The sequence below is a fragment of the Carassius gibelio genome, chromosome B13, assembly GCF_023724105.1.
Source record: "Carassius gibelio isolate Cgi1373 ecotype wild population from Czech Republic chromosome B13, carGib1.2-hapl.c, whole genome shotgun sequence".
Taxonomy (NCBI): Eukaryota; Metazoa; Chordata; class Actinopteri; order Cypriniformes; family Cyprinidae; genus Carassius; species Carassius gibelio.
The window spans coordinates 16,778,297-16,802,511 of record NC_068408.1 but is presented as its reverse complement, the minus strand read 5'-3'; the positions used below and the strand labels follow the sequence as shown (position 1 = coordinate 16,802,511).

At 36.7% G+C, this 24,215-nt stretch overlaps 3 protein-coding genes across 7 annotated transcripts; all 3 read right to left on the bottom strand.

The window, feature by feature from the left end:
• Positions 1 to 131: 131 nt before the first annotated feature.
• On the bottom strand, positions 132 to 7,475 carry manba (mannosidase, beta A, lysosomal). The gene is made up of 17 exons (XM_052571822.1): positions 7,096 to 7,475; positions 6,916 to 7,010; positions 6,695 to 6,800; positions 6,378 to 6,551; positions 6,089 to 6,212; positions 5,813 to 5,982; positions 5,313 to 5,417; positions 5,069 to 5,220; positions 4,835 to 4,952; positions 4,666 to 4,752; positions 3,285 to 3,452; positions 2,984 to 3,202; positions 2,564 to 2,728; positions 2,149 to 2,293; positions 1,881 to 2,026; positions 633 to 893; positions 132 to 454 (listed from the first exon to the last, which is right to left on the bottom strand). The coding sequence occupies exons 1-17, from the start codon at positions 7,312 to 7,314 to the stop codon at positions 224 to 226; spliced, it is 2,685 nt and encodes an 894-aa protein (XP_052427782.1). The 5' UTR covers positions 7,315 to 7,475; the 3' UTR covers positions 132 to 223.
• A 1,041-nt stretch (positions 7,476 to 8,516) lies between these two features.
• ube2d3 (ubiquitin-conjugating enzyme E2D 3) lies at positions 8,517 to 13,259 on the bottom strand. 2 transcript variants are annotated; one of them, XM_052571831.1, is made up of 8 exons: positions 12,963 to 13,257; positions 11,867 to 11,930; positions 11,744 to 11,775; positions 11,026 to 11,103; positions 10,847 to 10,952; positions 10,548 to 10,641; positions 9,984 to 10,065; positions 8,517 to 9,114 (listed from the first exon to the last, which is right to left on the bottom strand). In XM_052571831.1, the coding sequence occupies exons 1-7, from the start codon at positions 12,984 to 12,986 to the stop codon at positions 10,017 to 10,019; spliced, it is 447 nt and encodes a 148-aa protein (XP_052427791.1). In that variant the 5' UTR covers positions 12,987 to 13,257; the 3' UTR covers positions 8,517 to 9,114; positions 9,984 to 10,016. The 2 variants fall into 2 exon arrangements, with proteins under 2 accessions (XP_052427791.1, XP_052427792.1); XM_052571832.1 differs by lacking the exon at positions 9,984 to 10,065 and having other exon boundaries at positions 12,963 to 13,259.
• Positions 13,260 to 14,415: 1,156 nt separating this feature from the next.
• Positions 14,416 to 22,490, bottom strand: zmp:0000000662 (RING finger protein 145). Of its 4 annotated transcripts, none has more exons than XM_052571825.1 (11): positions 22,390 to 22,490; positions 21,181 to 21,509; positions 20,987 to 21,095; positions 20,798 to 20,889; positions 18,543 to 18,784; positions 18,286 to 18,455; positions 18,068 to 18,208; positions 17,809 to 17,991; positions 17,289 to 17,436; positions 16,854 to 17,210; positions 14,416 to 15,625 (listed from the first exon to the last, which is right to left on the bottom strand). In XM_052571825.1, the coding sequence occupies exons 2-11, from the start codon at positions 21,347 to 21,349 to the stop codon at positions 15,197 to 15,199; spliced, it is 2,040 nt and encodes a 679-aa protein (XP_052427785.1). In that variant the 5' UTR covers positions 21,350 to 21,509; positions 22,390 to 22,490; the 3' UTR covers positions 14,416 to 15,196. The 4 variants fall into 4 exon arrangements, with proteins under 4 accessions (XP_052427785.1, XP_052427786.1, XP_052427783.1 ...); XM_052571826.1 differs by having other exon boundaries at positions 22,358 to 22,449; XM_052571823.1 differs by having other exon boundaries at positions 22,261 to 22,426.
• Positions 22,491 to 24,215: the final 1,725 nt, after the last annotated feature.

Sequence of the window (24,215 nt, the reverse complement as noted above, 5' to 3'; positions counted from 1 at the left end):
TTACACATTTCTCCATCAAGCCTATTTTTAAGATTACTGACCAACCATGACTTGTGTTTTTCAAAAATAGTCAAATTATTAACTAAAAATCTAAAAAGATTTTTTACAACAAGAAGTATTTGACAACAATGTTTTTATATGGATAGGAAATAATATTTTAATATGTATATAGACTTGTATAGTTGATTTTAAAGAAGTCAGACAACATGAAAAGCATTTAAAATCAGTAGACATCCCTGATAGACGTGATATGAAGGTTTGCAGTGATTTCTTCAGCAGTGGTGGGTCTCCATGCTCCAAAAATAACTGTGGACTTTTTAGACAGCATCAGGAAGCCATTGACATGAAAGTGACCAGGAATATTGTCAACATCCAGCCAAACATACACAGCAGGAAAGGAGCAGTGCAGAGTCACGCTAAAGTTCTGCACAACTCCAGTGTCCTTTACCGTAAACTGCAATATATACATAAAAAACACCTGTCAGTCAGTTGAGGGATTCAGTTTCTTAAGGACAAGCTCTGTTTGTGTAGAAACACATTTTAGGAATGTAGTAAATGAGTGGATTATCTAAGGAGGGTAAGGAGGGTGGGGGTGTGTCTGTAAATGGTGTGTGAGAATGCATGGTTTTTACCGTGATGTTGGGTTTCTGCAAACCCTCTGCATATCGTGGAGAGCTGAGGAAGATGTGATTGTGAGGGCTGATCATTTGATCATCCGGACTACTGAGATGAAAAGCTACTATGCATGAGCGCCGTGTGCAGTTCCCACATTGTTTTAGCAGAGCAGATACAGAGTGCTGAAACACAAGGGTGCTTCCTTCTGCTTTTATTTTAGTCATGTTGGACTCTAAAGAGCACACAACGTTAAAGCTGCTCCAGCTGTGTAATTTCACCTGTGAACATTAGTATAATATGACAAATTCTGGTCAAAATTCATAAATAAACTAATGCAAGTAAATACAAAATGAAATGATTTATGCTATGGTCAATGGAAAGTCCATTGTTTGCCCCAAAATTTGGCTGAAAATATACTCACTCTCAGGCCAGAGGACTTTGTTTTTTCATCCGAGAAGATTTGGAGAAATTACATCAGTTGCTCACCAAAGGATCCTCTGCGGTGAATGGGTGGGTGCCGTCAAAATGAGCGTCCAAACAGCTAATAAAACTTCTGTCCATCAATTAACATCTTGTGAATTGAAAAGCTGTGTATTTGTAATAAATCCAACAGGGCACTTTAAATTTAAAGCACCGCTTTCTGTCCAAAATACAAGTCCATAATCCATAATAACACTAAAAAGCCCATTCATTGTTCATCAAAGTCAGACATGTTTGTTTGGAACCGTTTTTGGACTGCTGATTCTAAACAGTGCAAATTTATTCATATTCCTCTCCTGATTCAGACAAGACAGCTTTTTAAAATGAAGAAAACAATACTATGGATAGAGGACTCCTATTTAAGTGTTTTTAAGATGGAACCAACGGTTTAAAAACACCTCAGTGATGGGTTTATTAAGAACAAGCAGCTTTTCACTTCACAAGAAGTTAATTGATTGACTGGAGCATATTATTGTGATGTTTTTATCAGCTGTTTGGACATTTTTTCTGACGGCACCCATTCACTGCAGAGGATCCACTAGTCAGCAAGTGATGTAATGCTACATTTCTCCAAATCTGATGAAGCAGCAAACTCATATACATCCTGGATGGACTGAGGGTGAGTACGTTTTCAGCAAATCCTCATTTTTGGAAAAACTATTTCTTTAATTCTCTCTCTTAAAATTTGCATTAATTGTCTAAAGTAAAATGTCAATTTTAATTATCTAATCATTATATTAAAACCAAAAAACAACAGTCAGTGTTACAAAGTACTACCATTTTACCTTAGCTTTGACATTCTGCTTCTCAGAGTGGCTGTCAGAGACAGCATAGATCAGCAGGTCTCCTTTATCCTCAATCCCCGATGAGAGTATAGGAGCATAAAAATCTGTAGCCCAGTAGTGTAGCATTTTCCATTTACCACCAAACTCTGAATGTACAAGATATTTCTCAGTCAACAAGCATACTTTGACTTTACATGCTCATGTGCACATATAAATGAAAAAACAAACAAACAATGAATCACAGAAGTCATGTACATGATTTATTTACCTACAGAGGACCAGGAGGGACCCTGCCAAATATCATTGAGCTGCCAGTAAAGGGTGCCCATCGTGTGACCTTTGCCCTCAACGATGTCACTGCGGCTGCGGCGGTAGAATTCTGTTTGAATCTTCACACACTGGGCCTGCATCACCTGTTCAAACCAAAGTGTGTCATATTGGGCACATTACTAATGTCCTGGAAAACATTTGAGATATATATGCTACTGCTCAAAAGTTTGGGGTTGGCAAGTTGTTTTAATCTTTTATGCTCACAAAGCCTGCATTTATTTGATCAAAAATACAGTAAAAACAGTAATATTGTGAAATATTATTAACATTTAAAATAACTAATCTATTTTAGCATCCTTTCTAATGATTTGTGAGGGAAGAGGTGATGATTTAATGAAGTGATATGCATTCACCTGAGTGATGTAAATAGTGTCTCTATATTTCTGCACTGGGTCTGTGCTGTTAGGGAGAATGTAATGTAGTTCTGCTTGCTTTAACATCTGCTGATTGCCATCTTCATGATGCTGCCGATGAGCTGAGAAATTGCTGCTGAAATCCCAGTCTGAAGACACTGAAACCTGGTTGAAGTTGAAGTTGGAAAAACAAGAGTGCTTGATGATGATACATTCGCCTTTGGAAAAGAGGCATGCTTAATTGTTTTAAATGTGCACTTCGAACCTATATAATATTTTTATTAAAAAAATGTGCTCGCAAAATTAAACAAAAGGCCATTTTAGTGTACCTAAAAAGAGTAAAGTTTCATTCGGATCAGAACATAATCTAGTTTTAGGTGTTCCATACTGTGACTGTAGGATTTGTGTTAAGTTTAGTACCTTACTAAGTGTTGACAATGAAGGCCAGGACTGGAAGCCATACTCAGAAGCAAAGCGTGTACGAGGGAAAGCAGTCCAGTCCCAGCAATCCTTGTAATAGCTGTAGTAGTGGGTGTCTCCATAATGGGGGTCATATGGGTCCTTAGCCACCCAGCCTTCCTTCTCAGACTCAACCCCATTGGTTGGACTGGACACTAGAAAAGGACGGGTGCTGTCCTCCTGAATTAAAGCACATCAGCATTAGGTAAAGGCTTAAGATGGTGCTTTAATGTTATTGTGTGTGTGTGTGTCTCAGTCTCACCTGCAGAACGATGTCTCTGATGTTCTCAACATACAGACTCACATAGTCTTTCACGTACAGTGGTCGCGCAGCAGCAGGTACGTTGAACCAGTCAGTTGCTATGGCAGCTTCATTCTCATTGTTCCCGCTCCAGATGATCACAGAGGGGTGAGATTTCAACCGTCGCACCTGAAAAAAAATGTCCATATCATTGATACTCACAATGATGCTCATTTTATTTCTCCTAGATCTGTTATTTATTCAAAAGATACATTAAAAATGCAAGTCACACATACGATGGCTTGAATACACTTCTTCTAATTTTTTTATAAAAGTTAATTTAGAAATATTTTGGGGTGCAGTTATTATTAAAACTGCATCTCTTAATAGTATAAAAACATTTCACCCTTGAAGCAGTGTTAATTGTATTATTTATATTATCATATTAGTTACATTTTTGATTAGCGTTTATTTTTTTACTTTAATTTCAGTTTAAGGTTTCGTAATTCTGTTATAGAGTTTTGTCATTTCTATTAGATTTAGTTTTTTAGATTTATACTGAGCTTTAATTTATTTGAATTCTATTTTAGTACTCAGAAAAAAAACGTATTCTATTTTTTGTTTTTATATATATAATATTTTACATATATATATATTATTCCTCTCAAATGATTAATCACGATTAATCACATCCTAAATAAAACTTTTGTTTATGTAATATGTGTGTGTACTGTGTATATTTATTATGTATATATAAATACACACACATGCATGTATAATATATTTAGGATAAATGTTATATATATATATATATATATATATATATATATATATATATATATAAAATGTAAATATTTTCAAAATATATACTGTTTACTGTATATGTATATATACATGAAAAAATATACACGCACACGCACACATATTATTTAAACAAAAATTTTTATTTTGAATGCGATTAACCGTGATAAATCGTTTGACAGCACTAAAAATACTGGAAACCTATATATAGGTTTCCATTATTTTTCAATTAATAACAAATTCTAATAGAGATAATATATTATATTTGTACTAAAATACTTTAATAAAGTATCTTCCTTTGTGTTTAACATAAGAAAGAATCTCATATAGGTTTGGAATGACGGTGAGTTAATGATGACAATTTTCTTTTTTGGGTGAACTATTGCTTTAAAATAATGATACTCACTGTGTCCAAGATATATAGAAAAATATATATAATTGTTCTATAAAAAAAACATATACTCACCACATTAAATTTTAGAATCATTCCATTTAAACGTTTCTTGAAAATGATTCTAAACACTCTGTGATATGTAACTACCCTTTTATTTGTCATTTATTTGAGGTGAACATAACATTTGAGAGTGCAATGTATGCAAACCTGCTGAGTGACCTCTTCCCTCACTGTCTGTTTAAAATCCTTTTCTGTAGGGTACAATGCACAGGCAAACATGAAGTCCTGCCAAATCTGATATAAGAGCAAACAAACAATCAAATCAGTTATCATTTAAAGCATGTCACAGGTGGAACATGTCATATAATAAGCTTACCATGATTCCATACAGATCACACAATTTGTAGAAGACGTCTTGCTCATACACTCCACCACCCCACACTCTTAAAGCATTCATATTGGCCTTCTGTGCAGACCGGAGCAGGATCGTGATCCTGCAATGCAAATGCAGAAACATGACAAGATCACTGAAGTTTCGAAGTGATTTCACATTAAACTGAATTTAGTCTGGCCACTGAACAAGGCTGTTTCAGGCTGTAAATCTACTCACATTTCAGTCGTCACCTGGTCCTGAAAGGCATGAACAGGAATCCAGTTTGAACCTTTAAGGAAAATTGGTTTCCCATTGATCCGGAAGTAGAAGCTGAGGCCAGGGGACGAGGGTATAGGCTCCTGGACCAACTCCACTGTGCGGAAAGCAACCTTAAACAGAAAACCACAACACAAGAGTTAAATGGTGCAGATTGAGAATTCTTTTTAAAATTAAAATAAATAAACAGAGAGAGAGACATTACCAATCGCTCTGCATTAAATGTCTCTCCACCCTCCAAGTTCACGTCTATAGTCAGGTAATATAGAAACTGATCTCCATGTCCAAACGGCCACCACAAAGTGACACTCTTAAAGTGAACACATTAGATATCATCATATATATCAAGGTTATTAAATAAAAATAAAAATCATTATTTGAAATAAAATAAACATGAAATGAAATACAATAAAATAAAACCTTGATTACAATAACTAAAACATAAATTAATAAAAACTCTAAGACATATTAAATATATATATATATATATGTGTGTGTGTGTGTGTGTGTGTGTGTGTGTGTGTTATAAACTATAATAAAAACTTAAATTAAAATTTTAAATATGAATTAAAAACTATAATAGTATCCCCAAGTATAATACTATCTGAATGCTAAAATAACAGTGATAAATATGTTATTTCCTCTGAAATGTATGTTTAAATGACACGGGGTGGTCATAATGAAGCAAACTAGACCTGATCTCACCTGACTGATCTGTAAGACAAAGGACTTTTTACTCTGCCCCGGTGTAAGAGACAGTTGAAATTCTGCCTCTGACTGCAGTAGTGGTATGGACAGATGGACAAGACCCTTAGATGCAACAAAAACGTCAAAGAACAATTCCACTTCAACATTCCAGCTTGAATGTTCAGAGTCTGGATACAGAGAAACACGAAAGAGGGTTTTACATATTTTGTTTATTTGTTTTGCTATTAATGTCTAAAAACCCATTCTCCTTCATATGAAAATATTTGTGTGTACCATATTTTGGATTTGAAGTATAACTGAGAACCCTTGAAGTGTTGAAGACTTCCAGATGAACTCCCTTCCAGATGCCCAGAGTGGGGAAAGATGGACCCCAGTCCCAGCTAAATGAGCTTTGAGCCTGAAAACACCAAGAGGCCAAAACAACTTTTTTAGTATATTACTTAATTAATTAAATGCATATTGGATGCATATTTATTTAAAATCAGTACTTCCAAAAAAAAAAGGCATATTGCAGTATACTCTAATAAATGTTTTGGGTATGCGAGTGTTACAATGTTTGTACCTTTCTGATAAAGTTAACATGACACTCTCCTTTCTGTACAGGAGGAGGACAGTCAGGCGGCACCCTGTATTCAGTGTGGGCATTACTCCTCTGAGATGCATATGTCACAGCTGACATAATCCACACCTGGAGAACATTCCCTTCATCCTTCAGCATTCCAGTGACTTCGAAATCCTCAAGAAAAATATATTATGAATTCATAAAAAAGTGCTTTTTAAGGACAACCAGTGTTTTTATTATAATGCTAGAGTCTGTAAACATACATAAGCACGATTCATTAAAACATGTACTATTATACGAAACAGTTATTCATTTACATATCTGCGGAACATGTTGTCTGTCTTTCCGATGGTGACTCCATTCAGAGAGATTGTAGAGACTGTGTCCACTCCTTCAAACACTAGGACGGCTTTTCCTTTTCCTCTGTAAAAAGAGCACCTTGTATTCATTCTGTGGTACTTTCACAATGTTGTTATCATATCATCAGCTCTAGATGTACGGTACAAATAAGAGGGTGGGTTTAGTTGAACTGACTCACCTAACATGAGTAGGTACTGAGAATGATGTAGTGTAAGTCCAGTTGTCAAGTGAAATCCATCTGTAGGCCAGGTCATTAAACCTATAATATGGATCCTGGTGACACAGAATAATGTTTTTAGGGACACTAATTTCACAATGTTTGGACTGTTAATACTGACTTCAGAAAATGTGTTTATACCGAAATGAATCCCTGACGCTGCAGAGCAGTATGAACACATCCTGGTACCTCCGCACTGAGAGAAACAGACGAGTTTGAGTTCATCAGCTGCCATTTCCCGTTCAGAGAGATAACATCAGCTCCCAGACTGGCCCTCTTCACTTCAGACGCGAGTGCGCTGGCAAGAAAAGGGACCTCTAAGAGGTAAAAGCACGCAAAAGACCATACCACACGATTCATGTTTATCGATCATGGCAGACTTGATACTAATAAAGCCATTTCTGTATTATATAGTTGAATCACGGGACTTGTGAAGCCATAAACACACACCGCCCTGATGTTTTCTGCTGCACTTCCCGGTTGAAATCAAAAGCACAAGCGATCAGCTGCTGTCTCACGTGGAAGCAAAAACATCCGCTGGCGTTAAGGGTATGCGTTTGTCAGATATTCTTCAAAAATGAGAATATAGAAAAATGTTAGAATTTTAAAGACAGAATTTTAACAATGCTTGGAAATTAAATGTAAATGTTGTAACGAAAACAACTACTAAAACAACTAAAAGTGAAATGATGAGGGCTTTTATTATGCCTGCAGCGTGTGGTGGGGGTCCAGCCTTATAACTGGATTCTTTTGAATTACTTACAAAAAAGTTAATTCACTTATTTAAGTTATTTTTTATATAAGTGGAATTTCGTGCATTAGAACGCAGTAAATCATTCACGCGCTTTAAAGAGGATATCATTAATTCGCCCAAAAATCTAAATTTAGTCATCATTTATTCATCCTCATGTCGTCCCAACTGTATGAATATTTTTCTTATGTTGAACACAAAATAATATATTTTGAAGAATGCTGATAATCAAAGAGTTGATGGTCCCCCTTTACTTCCACAGTATTTCTTTCCCGAAGTCAATGGGGATGAACAACTGTTTGGTTCTTCACAATTCAAAATCTGGAATAGTTTAATATTAAAGAAATAGGTTTGGAACGACATGAGGGTGATTAAATGATGACACAATTACAATTTTTGGGTTTACTATTCCTTTAAAACAAAAAATATGAGTCTGTCAGTGGAAGTTAACGCAAATTATCCACAAAATTTGTTCAAAAATAACAGTTCATTCAATAAAAAACACCAGTAGAAATGAATTTTAAAATTAAATTTAAGACCACGTGTAATAAGAAAACGTTTTATGTCTGAATTCTCATCACTTGCTAAAATATTTAAAAAATATCAACTGTTTTGTATCTTCCAATACAAAATTCAAAATAAATATTAAATCGTCCTTACCAAACCGTAAGTATACTAATAATCAGATGACTTATTCTAAATGATTCATGATCGACTTAAAAGTTCATTTCAAGTGAGAAACCATAATCACTTTCCATATTAAATGTGAAAACAGATAGTTAAATTAAAATAGAAAAACACAAGCACACAGTAGGAGTTATCCATCTTTATTGAAAAGAAAAAGTAGCGGGATTTAAATAGACATTTAAGCCAATCAATTAAGTTGTATCTCAGTGTCACGGCTGTGAAAAGTTGGGCCAAGAGCTGATCAAAATGTTGCAAATCTTTACAATCAAACAGAATATAGGAATCAGTCCCAATCTCCCACTTATGTACAACATCGGTCCTTTTCTCCTGCGTTTGCATGCATTCCAGGAGTAAGGCCTCAAAAAAGCAGAACAACATAAAGACATTCTGTCTCCGAGCGGCTCAGAGAGAACACACTCTGGTCACACAGGCATGACGTGTTGTGGAGTGAGAGCAGTTCGATTGGTAAAGATCAAAGATAGGCAGAGCTGAGAGTGAAGGAACTTCTGTCAGACTGGCGAGGTCCATTTCAAGACTTTGTAGTGTGGAAAGGCCAGGAGCAGGCCTGCATTCCTGTTTGATTGTGCCTCCATAAGAGACAGATGGAGAAATATGGTCTTGCAACAGTGTCCAAAACATGAGAGAATAAACAGTGTATAAATGTGTCCAGCCAACATCACATGGCATATTTCTGAGTCCATTCCCGCGCTATTCTGTTGTATCTGCAAAGAGGACAGAAAAACATTAGACATCTGAAATCCAGTGACCCTTCGTGAAGCCAAAATGCAGTTTGGTTTCGAACCTTTCTGATGTTTCCAGTTACTATGAAATTTCTCCTTTATTAATAATGTGCTTCAGTTTATCGGGTTCATAAACATTTTTATGTGATGATTTAAGGCAAGACATCCCAAAAGAATATGAAAACAATGAATACACGTCGCCATCGTTGATTACATTAATAATTGCAAAAAAAAAAAAAAAAAAAAAAAAAAACCTGTATTACACTTCTGAAATTTCATAGTTCAATAATCTAAATATGCACTTATTTACATACATTTCCTGAACAGATAACTTAACATTGGATAAAACCTGGTAAATCAGGAAAATACTGTTAGCAGCCAGATTTAAAAAATAAAAAAAAGGAATAACTACTTGTTTAAAATCAGTTGAATAGTATATGACAAAACCCCTCTGTAGAAAACTGCCTTAAATGAAATATGTAAAACATACAAATGTTAGCTCACACAAACCAAAAATGCTCAGCCATTACAATTTACAGGTCTAACGTTTCATCTACTCAAAAAACAAACAAACAAATGTCATGCTGCTGAAAGACTTTATGGCTGGCCATGCTAACTGTGAGGTTTAATGCAGGGCTGAATAAACCCTATCAAATCACAAGACACTGCAGCATTTGAGAAAGATAAAAGCATATCTGACTTTTCACTTGAAAACATTCTGTGCTTTTTCTCAGTCATTTCAGACGAGACATGACAGCATGTATTAGTGATGCACACCTGCTGTGGCCACACGCTCATGCTGCACCACGCCGGAAGCAACAGTTTGCAGTGCTTCTCGCTCTCTACAGTACCTCTAATGTTCACAATGCAGAGTTGAATTTCACCTACAGCATGGCATATTTCTCTGTCCATTCCTTTGCCATTCTATTATACCTGACAGAGCATGACATAAGGTGCCCTTATTTATTACATATTATATTTTTTTACAACAGATACTGATATTATCTGGGATAAACTTCTGTAATTGGTGCTGACTGCATTCAAATAAGCTTTTTGGATCAGACTTAAAATGTAAATATAACTGGCTTTTCTAGCTAAAATAATAAAAATTACATATTTACACATATTTACCCGTGTGTGTGTGCGCGCGTGTATGTATATATTTATATATTAAACTGCTTTCACTTATCAAGCATAAGCAAGGATTTTTATGGTCTTGCAAAAAATGTGTAAAAATTTTAGTAAGTTCAAATGAAACATAAGCGGAAGATAACAAAATACAATAAAGAAGCTAAAATGGGAAAATATAGCAAAATAATGTTACAAATAGCAAAAAAAACAAAAAAAAACATCTATACCAGATGTTGCGCATGTGTTTAAGAGAATATAATAATTGTGCTTCAGTCTGTACTTACTTCTCTGTGTCTGTTTTATAGATTCGGGCAATCTCTGGCACAAGAGGGTCGTCTGGATTGGGGTCACATAAGAGTGAGCAGATGGACAGGAGAACTACAGAGATAAACACATACACCATGTGATTGACATACGGCACAGTGTATCCAACTATACCAAATATCACCTTGCTTGTCCAATCAAATTAGTTGAGTGGAGGCTAGCTTATGTATTTATTGCAGGCCTAATGTGTTTCCATTATTAGGACTAATTGTTTTAACCATTTTCTAGTAAAGAAAAAAGAAAATGTTTTAGTGTGTACCTTTAGAAATAGTAAGTGCAGGAGACCACTGGGACCTGAGGATGTCCAGACAGATGCTGCCATTACTGTTAATGTTGGGATGGTAGATTCTTGTAGTAAATGCAACCTAACACAAAGAAAACAAATGTTATACACACCTGCAGTCACACAGGGCTTTGTGCTGTTTTTGAAGCTCTTACCTTTGGTGGTTTAAAAGGGTAATCTGTTGGGAAGTGTATGGTTAAGAAAAAAACACCGCCCTGATATGGACTTTCATTCTGTTTTTCAAAAAGAAAGAAAAAAAAAAGGAAACATTTTAGTACATTTACACTACTGTTTGAGGTCAGTCAGATATTCATTTTAAACCTGATAGTTACGACATTGTTTCAAAATATTACCAAATAAATGCTGCTTTCTAAATTTGGAATCCTTAAAAAACATTTTCCAAAAAAATTAAATCTAATATTAAGCAGCATAATTGCCATATAAGAATCATTTTAAGGAAGGAGTAATGGCTGCTAAAAATTCAGCTTCACCAAAACAGGAATAAATTACATTTAAAACATTTTAAAAACAAAACAGTTGGTTTAAATTGTAATTTTAATTGTAAATTGTGTTCCTGTGGCTTAAATGGTATAGCATTGCATTAGCTGCACAAGGTTGTGGGTTCGATTCCCAGGGAACATGTTAGGTAAAAAAAATGTTAGCCTGAATGCACTGTAAGTTGCTTTGGATTAAAGCGTCTGCTAAATGCATACATTTAATAATAATAATAATAATAATAATAATATCTCAACATATTGCTGTTTTTACTGTATTTTTGATCAAATAAACACAGCCTTTGTACTTCGTACATTCTACGTCAGCATTATACTATCCAGCAACATGCTTCTCCCAGCAGTGTTTTATAGTACTCACCGGCCCCATGATTGTTGCCTGCCAGTGGAACACTGCAGGAAAGATTGCATTTACAGCATCAGTTTACAGTAAACACATTCAGCCGTAAACACCACACAATACATGTAAAGTCTGAGATCTCACCGTCATCCCCCACTGGACCTGCTGAACACTGTGCAGGAGGATCACGTGCCAAGTCATTCAGTTCCTTCAGGGAAGAGTCAGAATGAGTTTCATAAAACAAGCACTCAGACAGAACTACAGAAAAGACACAGACTCTCCATAACGAAGGGTCAATAATGGCGCTTTGCTCTTTTATCACTATGGTGACAGCAAGATGAAACCAGTAGATTGAATGTGTAGCAGCACAGTGTATTTATAGCTCCAGAGGGTCATGAGAGAGAAGAGCTGGCACACAACCTGAAGCCCACAGGCATGTCCGTCTGCGCTCCCTACTTTAGGAGCACCACGTTTATTTTTATTTCAACATGTATGTTGAGTGGGAAGACACCTGGGGGTCTATTTCATGACAGGGGGGTAGAAAACTGCCATCAATCTAGAGCTTTTACATTGCACAACTACAGACAGGCTGGAGAAGTTTGCTTCATAATATGGATACAAAACTATTTGGGATCCCGAATTGAACCTTGCAGCCCCCAAAGGTCAACTAAAAAAGCAGTAGTAAAAATGACCTCGACGTCAAAACGTTTAGGAATTATCACATTAGTATGGACTTAGAAAATAATTAACAAAAAGACTGTTTTAAGTTTTTGTTTCGTTTCGTAAGACTAACTGTGGTGAAAATTTACTGCCCACACAAAGACGAGGCAAAGTGCCAATACTACATTAATCGTTTTAATCATTGTTTATGAATTAAATATCGATGTGGGTTTTATCATTTATAATCTAAACATTTTAATTTATAGTGCAACTTATGACATCGAGACGTAAATAATTATTAGCGGTCAAGAACATTATTCACAATGGATGACAATGGCGCGTTAAAATTGTTTTGTACATACTTATGGAAAATAATAATAACAATAATTACAAAAACGACAGGTTTGATGTCCTTATTAATAAACACACACACACAAAAAAACATTCGTCACGTGCATCAGGAATAAGCGTAGATAAGCAATACGCCGACACGCTGATAAATGACTAAAATAATCAAAGATACACTGGTTTATAATATGTCTGGCTGATATATTTATACTCGATATAATTTCCCACTTACCTTATTGATTCGTTTAAGCGCCATCTTCCCGCTGGGTGTAACGTTAGTGGCTCCTGAATATCTCGCTCTTTCTCAATATATGAGCTAACCTGAGAACTAGCCAGCTGCCTAAATGATAAGTAACATAAAATAAATGTCAGAATGTCAAAAAAAAAATGTTTTACATTCACCTTCTAGAAAAATGATATGGCAATCAAACGCGTAAGTACAGACAGGCCCTGACCCTGTCGCTGAGTGTAATGAACACTTCTCTTTCAGTTTGTCTGAACTGACAAGATGTCCGTGAGCTTGTTGTTAGCCTCTTCTTCTCGCGCGGATTCAAGAGCTACGATGAGCACAGCGCCACCGCGAGCGCTGGATGACAGTACTCACTTAAAAAAAATGCAAAGAAATACGAATGTTTTTAATACAATTCCAGAATTATAAAGGCATTATCCACAAGCATTTTACGTACTTCTTTGTAAATTAAATGTTTCTTTTGAACTACAGGTAAATGAGATGTAAAGCCTAATGGTCATGGTACAGTGAAACCTAGACAATGGCAAATTTGCACAGCAAAAGGGGACATTAGTCAGTGACTTCACCATTGGGCCTTACAAATACAAATAGAAATTAGTAAAATTAAATGCAAATGAGTTCAAATACAACTCTGTCTGAGCTATGGTACAACGATGGTATCAAATTCCTTTGGACATTGGATGTGTATCATGGCAGGCTTGCGGTCTTGGGATGACTAAGATCTTGAATAACTGGATCAAGGTTGGTGATTAAAAAAAAATGATAATTTGAAAAATATTTTAAACATGTTTTATAAAAACCTGGAGTTTTATGATTTTATTAATTATGGTTTTATAAAATAAGTTAGGCAACTTATCCAGGATTTGAGGGAGTGAATTAAAAGATATGGATTTTTAGTTATTTTGGCTTTTTAATTCTTGTTTTGTCCTAAATTAAATCATTTGAAATCATTTTTGTATTCAATGATAACCATATTAATGATATTTAAAAGCTATTTCAAGGTACAAAGAATAGTATTAAAATTGACAACTTTAAAGGCAATTTTCTCAATATTTGAATTTTTCTGCACCCTCAGACTCCAGATTTTCATATTGTAGTATAAATCTCAATTTCAAAATAAGTGACTCTTATGACAGGTTTTGTGGTCCAGGGTCACAAAAAGCATTACCAGATTTTAAACACCAGGATACTACTAACTGCTACATACTAGACATTTATAAGTTCACTTAAAAAATAAGTAACGCAGTATACAAAAAAAAAAAAAAAAAAAAAAAACTTTTGAATTAAATGTATAAATAATACATATATTAGCCAGCAATAATGTATGTTGTTTCATTGTACAACAAAGACAACAGAAGAAACAGTCATCTAGACACCCGTCTCCAAACCACAACTGACATGAAATTGGAAAAGAGTGAAAATGCTTTTGAATCAGTGAGATTGTATAAGCCTTTAATCGTTATTCTCTGCTCTGTTAAATATAGCTGGAACTGGAATCTCCCCAATAACAATGATCTGATCTTTGATTTATGCACAACTCGCAGCTTCATTGACTGTCTTTTATCTTTTCTTTCATTCTGGCAGAACTCATCCACAAACCATAACGTATTTGAGAGAAATATCACACCATGACTCCTTCACTACAACTACATAATGTCAGTTCAAATAAAAGCACACAATGGAGCGATACAAAAAAGTCAAGAGGCACAGGTATCAACAATCGCATTACGAATGAATGAAATTCACACATGTACCATAACCTGTATCTGAAATGACCCAACAGAAAAGTCACAAATGACATCAAAAAAAAGATAAAAGGAATTCCAGAATTAGTAACCGATAACAAGAATTTGTTTGTAATAAATCTATTCTTTCGTGTCTTCCTCAGAACTGGACAATCATCATTGAATCATCCAACTCTATATCTTAACCAATGTCAAGTAGAGATTCTTTGAAATGAATATCATTTGGTAACTATGATCTAATGCTGCGGAGGTGCTGTGGTCGTCTTAGTCCTAGCACAAAATCAGCAGGACGTCTTCTGAGTACAGCATGCACCTGCAGTCTTTTTGCAGCATTTCTGTCTCTGTTATCTGTTACAGGTCTATTGTTATGGTTTCCTTTCAGCTCTGCTCTGTTTTCTGCCACTGTCAGTGTCTTTTTGCAATGGCGTTCATGATTCACACTTCTTTGGCTGAGGTTATGTTTCAGTCCGCTTAACTAAGCTCCTGAGATGCTACTTCTGGGTCCCCATGCGTTGAGCAGCTGGGTACAGGATTTGCCACACCTTGGAAATCACAATTTGCACCGTAGTGCAAGTGTTGGAGACTCTCCTTGCTACAATTCCTCTCGGAGTTTGAGTATTTCCTTTCAGACTCATCACAGTTCATCTCTGCAGAGCGAACACGATCTCCATGTGATCCCTGCTGTTCCTCCTGACGGGTCTCAGGAGAAGGCTGTTGCTCTGATGGAGCTGGGCTTTGGTGGGTCGGTGGAGCTTCACCTGCTGCAGTCGTCGGATGAGCCGAGGAGGGTTTGATGGAGGCATGGCACATGGGGCATGTCTCTTGCACATACAGCCACTTTCTCAAACAGTTGCCATGGAAGAAATGACCACAGTATGTGATCACTGCTGATGTCATATCCTGCAGGTTAGAAAAAAAATACATCATTGTTGTGCAAAGTTTAATTCGATCACTTCATTAACATGACTGATTGAATTTTAGGAAGAATTATTAAGATTTTTTTTTAAAGTCCCTTTTGCTGCATTTACCTCATCAAAAATACAAAAACTGTAGTATTACAAAACTGTTTTCTGCTTGAATATATTTTAAAATGTAATTTATTCCTGTGATGGTAAAAGCTAAATTTTGAGCATCATTACTCCAGTCTTCAACTTCACATGATCCTTCAGAAATCCTTCTGAAATGCTGATTTGGTGCTCACTCTTTGATATTTAATTATGGTAACACCACAGGTATGATAACAATTATGATTAATTTTAAGGACTAATTCTTACTATTAACAAGTTGCTAATTAGCAAGCATATTACTAATATTGGCTATTTATTAGTAGTTATAAAGCACATATTAATACCTTATTCTGCATGAGCATATTTTAGATATTTTATTCCTATCCCATACCTAAATGTAACTACTGCTGTACTAACTATTAATAAGCAGCAAATAAGGAGTTTGAGGAAAAACTCAGTTAATAGTGTATATGTGCTCCCTAATCTAAAGTGATACCCTAATTATTAATAATGATTCTTATTTTTAGAAATGTTGAAAATAGTTTGTCCTGCTAATTGTTTTGTGGAAGCCATGCTTCATGTTTTTCATGATTTTCTGATGAATATAAAACTCAAATAACAGCATTTTTTTAAAAAATACAAATGTTCTGTATCATAAAAAAGGCATATAAATACCTTTACTGTAAATGTGATCAATTTAATGTGTTCTTGCTAAATAAAAGTGTTAAGCTCAAAGTGAATCACAGTTGCTCCAGAAATATGAAGCAGCAAATGATCACATTAGAATGATTTCTGAAGGATCACGTGACACTGAAGACTGGAGTTATGGCTGCTGAAAAGTCATCACAGGAATACATTACATTTGAAAATATATTAAAACAGAAAACATGTATTTTAAATTGCAATATTTCACAATGTTTTTACTGTATTTTTGATGAAATAAATGCAGTCTTGGTGAGCATAAGAGCCTGCTTTCGAAAATCAACTTTTAAATGGTAGTGTATACACCCTTTAAATATGAAAACATTCTCAAAACTTCCACTAGCACATTTGAATACGTTGCAAGTCAAGGACAAAACTTGATTCTACCCTATGACACTGCACTTTGTGCTTGTTCTGACCTGGAAGCAGATGGCACAGACATCATTGTGATTCTGCAGCTGCTCTGCACTGGCCCGTGGAAGCACATTGATTTTGCGAGCAGCTTCTTGTCTCAGCAAGAAGCTTTTCCAGCCAGCCTGGGCACGTAGCCACACATTGCAGTAGGAGTGGATGATAATGACCGATGCTCCCATCCAGCTCCACTCTCCCCACAGGGACTCCCACGCCCCGTACGCCACAACACACACAGCCACCGCAAACTCCAGCACCCGACACACTCCGTTCACATAATAAACGATCTCATCCAATCCGGGCAGGGCAGCACCGCGCCAGACCTCCACCATGAACAGGCTGTAGATCAGCAGAGTGCCTGTCACCTATAAAAGGGAGCACAGCATGCTGTGATCTCACAGAAAACAAAATGAAACAAACGAGGTTCATAAAACAGAGCGTACCTGCAGCGATGTGAGCATACAGCTAGAGACCAAGATCAGCAGCCAGAAATCCATGTTGAAAAACTGAGAGATCTTGTAGGCCATGAATCCCGGAAACAGCAGCAGAAAGCCACACATAGATAAACCACGCAAGTGCTTCCACACACTCCTGTGGACACGGAAAGAAAAATCTGGATTTGCTCAAGCATAAAAAAAAAACAAAACAGCATTCAACTCTCAGATTAAACATGCTTTCGCCAAAAAATAACTGAGTAGGGAACTAAATTGTTGTTAACATTTCAAATATATAATAATTGTATATTTGGTACTCTGGTAAATTAATTCATACTTATAAAAATCTATCATCAGCACAAAAACAGCTGTTTCACTTGTTGTAACAAAACAGAGCCAACAGAACAAAAGTATTTCACAAACATTTCCACAGTATAGCACAACATTTTCAACATGTATCACTAGTATACACACCGTCAATCCATCATTAATGGAGTCATTTGTTCAGGTTGTAAATGGAATCGCATACCGGTTTCTACTAGCTCCGAGCCCCAACACAACAGGCTCTGTGATCTCACTCATGCTTTGTAGAGTAGATGTGAGAACGATGAAGAGGATGATAAAGAGCAGAAAGCAGCGCTGTAGAGCTGCCATGTCCAGCAACCCAGTCTGCAGGGCCAACAGCAGCAGAGTCACTCCTTCTGTCACTCCACTACAATATAGAAAAACATGAGCGCTTGAACTGAACAGACACATGCACACAGTAAACATACATCACCTTCTCTTACCTGTGCATGACATTATGGTTCTGGAGAGCGCTGAATCCTCCGAGGTAGAATTTACAGAGATTTAGAAGTCCAAGAGCCATATAAGACACCACAAACGTTAAACCAAGCAGGGAGTATGGGCTAGCACAGCATTCCGACACACTGAAAAACACACGCTCATTAGATTCACTTCACGTCTCATATGGCCATTCAATGAGATTGCATACCCTGCCATTTACCTGGTGAGGAGGTAGAGTAGCGGACCCTGTTGGACGGCAGTGATAGTGCCATAATTGGTAACAAGTTGCACTCCGAACAGCACAAACCAGAAAACACTAAACAACACAGGCACAGCAAAGCCATGCCAGAGGGACACTCCGACTGCCATCAGTCTGTACAACTCAGTCACCTACAGAAACAACAGAGATTTAGGAAAGAAGAACTGAGACGATGTGTGTAAAGGATGCAAGTGTGTCGGTATGTGTTTGTGTTTTACCTCTATTGCCATTATCTCTCTGTAAGCAGCTCTGGCCAGTCTGTACGGCACAAAGAGGTTGGCGAGGAGGAAGACGGCCACCTCAACCCCTGTGATCATCATGGACACGGAGGACAGTGTGAGGAGCCAGTCCAGAGGGACAGACACCACACGTGCCAGAAGAGGGAGCAAGTGCGCTGAGAACAGCCACACCCTTTGAGTCCGCATGAGGAATGCACATAGCGTACTGACTATTATCTGACCTGCAATGATCACACACAAATATATAGTACATTCATAATCAGTACTGATATGCACAAATATGTCAAGGGTGATGGTGCCATTGCACAAACCATACAAAAGAATTGCATGACAGACAACATACTTTTCTTGCACCCTCTCTGAAGGGCTTAAGTTATAATTTTAAGGTAAATGTATTACTCTTTTCAAGCACATTTTACAATTTATACATAATATTTTAATTGCTAATCAAGTTCTTTACAAGAGAAACTGATGTCACATGATCCTTCAGGAATCAGCACAAGATGGTGATTTATAAAAAATGCTGGAAACAGTTTTGCAGCTAAATATTTTTACTTTCTCAAATTAGTTTAGTTTTTTCTGTATTTTGTGTATATATATATATATATATATATATATATATATATATATATATATATATATATATATATATATATATATATATAACATTATTAATCTAAAAGAGTAAAAAGAAAACCAAACAATAAAACCATAACCTCAAGCAACAACCACAACCAATTTATCCAAGTCAGAACATTAAATACAGATAATAAAATATATAAAGTACAACTATAAAAATAGGTCATGTAAAAAGAAAGAGAAGTAAAGCAGCACAAGGCATATGGCAGACAAAGTACAAACCAGTGAAGTAAACAGTGCAGATATAATGATTGTACTGCAAGAGCTCATTCAGTCTGATTAAAGTGTCAAAAATTTTAAAGAGCAGTTCTTAATTTAAACTGACAGAAGAGGTAGTTGAATTTGATCAGATAAATGCTGAATGAGGTAGTGAGCAGACCAATGCTGTACAGCCTGATGAATGAAGCTGTCCTCCAGTCTGCTGGTCCTGGCCTGGATACTCCGCAGTCTCCTCCCTGATGGCAGCAGATTGAACAAGCTGTGAGGCGGGTGAGTGGGATCACATGCGATGCTGAGGGCTTTACGTGTGAGACAGGTTCCGTAAATGTCCTGGAGGGAGGGGAGAGAGACAATAATGATCTTCTCAGATCTTCTCACTATGCCTCGAAGAGTCTTCCGGCTGGACGCATTGCAGGCGCCGTACCACACAGTGATGCAGCTAGTCAGGATGCTCTCGATGGTGCCTCTGTAGAAGGTGCACATGATGGGGGCCGGGGCTCTGGCTCTCCTCAGTTTGCGGAGGAAGTAGAGATGCTATTGTGATTTCTTGGCCAGTGCTGCGGTGTTTTCAGTCCAGGAGAGGTCCTCTGTGATGTGCACACCCAGGAACTTGGTGCTGCTCACTCTCTCCACACTCTCTTGCACATCTCCTTCGTCTTCTCCACGTTCAAAGAGAGATTGTGGTCACTGCACCATCCGGCCAGGATGGCCCACCTCTCTCCTGTAATTTGTCTCATCTCTGTTGCTAATGAGAACCAGTCGTGTCATCCACAAACTTAACGAAGTGGTTGGAGTTGTGTGATGGTGTTCAGTCGTGGGTCAGCAGAGTGAAGAGGAGGGGGCTCAGCTCACATCCTTGGGGGGCCCCAGTGTTCAGTGTGATGGTGCTGGATGTGTTACTGCCGACCCGTACTGCCTGAGGTCTTCCAGTCAGAAAGTCTAACATACAGTTGCACAGCGAAGTGTTGAGTCCCAGTTGGACCAGTTTGTAAATGAGCTGTTGAGGGATGATTGTGCTGAATGCTGAACTGAAATCTATGACCAGCATTCTGACTTTCAGTCTTTCTTCTCTAGATGTGTGAGGGCTGAGAGGAGGGCAGTGGTGATGGCATCATCGGTCAAGCGGTTGGACCGATATGCAAACTGTAAGGGGTCCCTAATATATATATATAAGTTGTAGAAATTGTGCCATTTATTAAATACTAAAGCAACAATTAACTTTCACAAAACAAAGTGTGTTAGATCTTGATTGTCGGGTTTTGTGGAATATGTTCGGCAAAAAGCTAGTAAGCGAATATGTTTGCCAAAAACTTAATAGCTTTAAGGTCTAAGTACTTTTTGGCATTACTATCAGGTTTGGGATATTTGTTACTTACTGGTGAGTGCAGTCACAAAACGGTTCAATGCCGGAGAGTCCAGAAAGAGTGCACCATCATATCCATACTGAGCTTCATCTCTTACATAATCTCTGTTAACACAACAAAACCATTTGAAAAACTTACCAACAAACCATTCACTTTTAAAAAACATTTTTGTAAAGAGCCAAATCACATTGTAATTCTCACCTGACAATCTGATGACCCATATAAAGAAGCAGGGCGCAGAGAACATGCAGGTAGAGCTGGATAATATGCCCAAGTGGCAACAGCAGCACCACGGTGCTCACTATGTGACCTGCAGGACACACCAACAACATCACATATTGCATATTTAGCCAACACTACAATATAATGACTCATGATAATCACATAATATTTACCCAAATAATATATGTTCCAAATGACATATTTGTACTTGAAGAGCATGTCTTCTGTCCTTGCTTTGAGATGATCCGTGAAGCTGTCAATGTCACATTTATACAGCATGTCCAACAGCAAGATGCTGGGCACCCTGAGGACAACATTAGCGACTTCTTCTAGTCGTGGCATCTTAACACGGACAGAATAACCACCTGCACCGTGTAGAAGGCTGTCACATTATGACTGCTGTCATACTATCATGCTCCTATATTCTGCTCCTGCTTGGCGGTCCTCTTGAAAATGAAAGGACATAGTTTGGTGTGGCTAATCAGCAGATCCAATCTGAAAACTGTGAGATGAGAAAAAATGACACATCTTTGTTTGTCAAAAAAAAAAAAAAAAAAATCCGGCTTGGTCTCTCAGCCTGGTTTTAAATGGATTTTAGGTACTTTTCGTTTTGAGAGAGGATGGGAGACCAGCGTAGTAGACTGAAAGACCACCATAAACCAGCCAAGACAAGTAAACTATCTTATCATATTTAGTGATTTCATCCTGGTTTAAATGTACTTTGTGGGAAAATAACATACTGTCTTTTTCTTTCTTTTTCTCAGTGTATTTTTAAAGACGGTTGCACCCCACCTCTAGTCTGTGTTCGTAGCGTCACTGCAGCTCGCGGGTTATTCGTCTCAAAACAAAAGCGCCTCAGCATAAATCATCCACGAAAAATACACATTAGGCAGCGGAATTGCTACTATATGAGGTAATGATTTTGCAGCAGCGTTTTTGTACGGAGGCACCTCATGAAAATGAATTCGGACACATTTCTAAGAGAACGATCTAACGTTAACAACAAAATAGAACACGTTTTGGGGATAACTACACGAATATTCAATTAATATAATACTCTTTTCTCGCTAGAAATAGCATCAAGAGTGCAAAAAGTTAATCAGAAATATACATTTACACACAAACTGACCACCAAACGCAACTTTCAGACGCCATCTTTATTTTGTAGCTCAAGCGTCACGGAACGGAACGGATTTCAAAGGCAGCGAAGGATACATCTACGCTGCCTTCAGAATTCGATCAGAAGTAGGTACCTCCGGAGACAGGAAGTAAAGCAGAATTTGGATTCGGACGTGCCTTCCTGCCTTGGAAGCATTTTAGAGCTATCGGCCGCAGCCACAGTTTCCACACCTGTCACGACAGAAACACTGCTTAGAAACTACCGTCAGCTGCAAACTCCACTTCCCGTGCTCTTCGTCTTCTTCTGTGGTTTTTTTGAACAGCGGCGGGTCGCAAACGAAATAGCGCATTACCGCCTCCTACTGTTTATAGCACTTCCTAATCATATATATATTTTTCTTTTTACGTTTTTTTAACAAAACTTGTAACCTAAGTGTGACCAGCTCGGGTGAGAATACTCCTCTCTTTTTCTCCACTATGTTGAATTTATGATCCGTATTGTTGTAATTTTATGCATAAACATGCCGTCACAAAAAGCTAAAGCTATACCATGACTTTCTATCACTGTTCTGTCCTTTTAACATTTTGAAGGTCTCACATACCATCCGTTTTGGCCTTCATACACTTAAATGCTTTTACTTAAAAAAAAAAACTGAATAGAAACACTGTGACTCATATGTGTATTTCTTTATTTGTGTACATAATTTAAAGAGAGAAACTGCCACTTAATTTCGAAATACACATAATGGTGGACGGAAATGTATCATAGAGGATTGTAAATATATTTTAATGGAACTAGGCCTTCGGCTTCACTGTATCTATTCTGTGTTTGTATTTTATGTTTGATTACTTTAAGTACCTATTCGTTCATGTTCAGTGTAAATGATAATTAATTAATGTATTCAGACAATAACTTTTGTTATAGCACTGTATTTTATGCTACAATTTTCCATGTCAATAAAAAAAAATTATGTATTTGGCATGACATTCTGAAAGTCCTTTTATGTTAAACCCTAATAGAGACTAGAAGGTAAAGGCCACATAGAGAGGTAAAAAGCACACTATTAATAACCCTAACCCTTATAATTAATTTGAAAACTAATATTTATGACACCGTTAAGATTCAATAGTACACATGGTTCTTTTTGGAACCTAAAGGGTTTTGTTCAGCAAAAAAAGAATGGTTTGCCATTGTTACAAGCTAGAAGAACTCTAATCTGGTACTGTTTATCTCTTCTCTTATGGTCTAAACCTTTATTTATCCACTTTATCACATTTTTAATGTATTTTTTATTTTTAGTTATTTTATTAATCTCTGATCTATACGTGATAAGCAAATGTCAACCACGCAACTATACGTGGTTTGCCAAACTCTCTGCTTCCTCATTCCCCTCCCTTCACATCAAACATAAAACATTACATGGCAGTACATCTACATTTAATAAACTTGCATTTGAATAATGTGGGAATTTTCAACACCTGCTTATTTGTTTCTGGCTGTATATGGCAGAACGGGCATCTCCGCCTACAATTTTCTGCCGTAACCTTTCAATCCGCTGTGCGGCCAGCATTTTTTAACTGAAGGAATCTTCTAAGGAAACTAGTTTTAGTCAGACTTCCAAGGCACCGTAGCGTCATGGTTTAGATGGATTCATGTGAACTTTAGTCATAACAAAGCAAATATTGAATAACGCTAGAAAATAAATCATACATAAACAAAAAGCCTGTCAAATGAATTCAATAGTTTTTAATTACTCCTCTACATTAAATTTTTCTTAATCTATTAATTTACATATTTTAATTGATGTAAGTTTCGTAAAGTCATCTAAATATTTCCAGTGTTCTTCTATTATTTAATTTTAACAGTGCTCTTCTGAAACTAAGATACTGACAAGAATAAAGTACACTGACATTAAGACAAGAATTTCCAAAAAAAGCTGTGTAACTGAAAAACTGTCAAAAATGATCACAGTTAAAATATTAACAATTAAGATAAAATATCAACTAGTTAAATAAAGTAAACTTACATATTAAACGACAAGTCTTGCTAAGAATAGCATTTTAACAACTTATGAAAGGATTTTAAAAG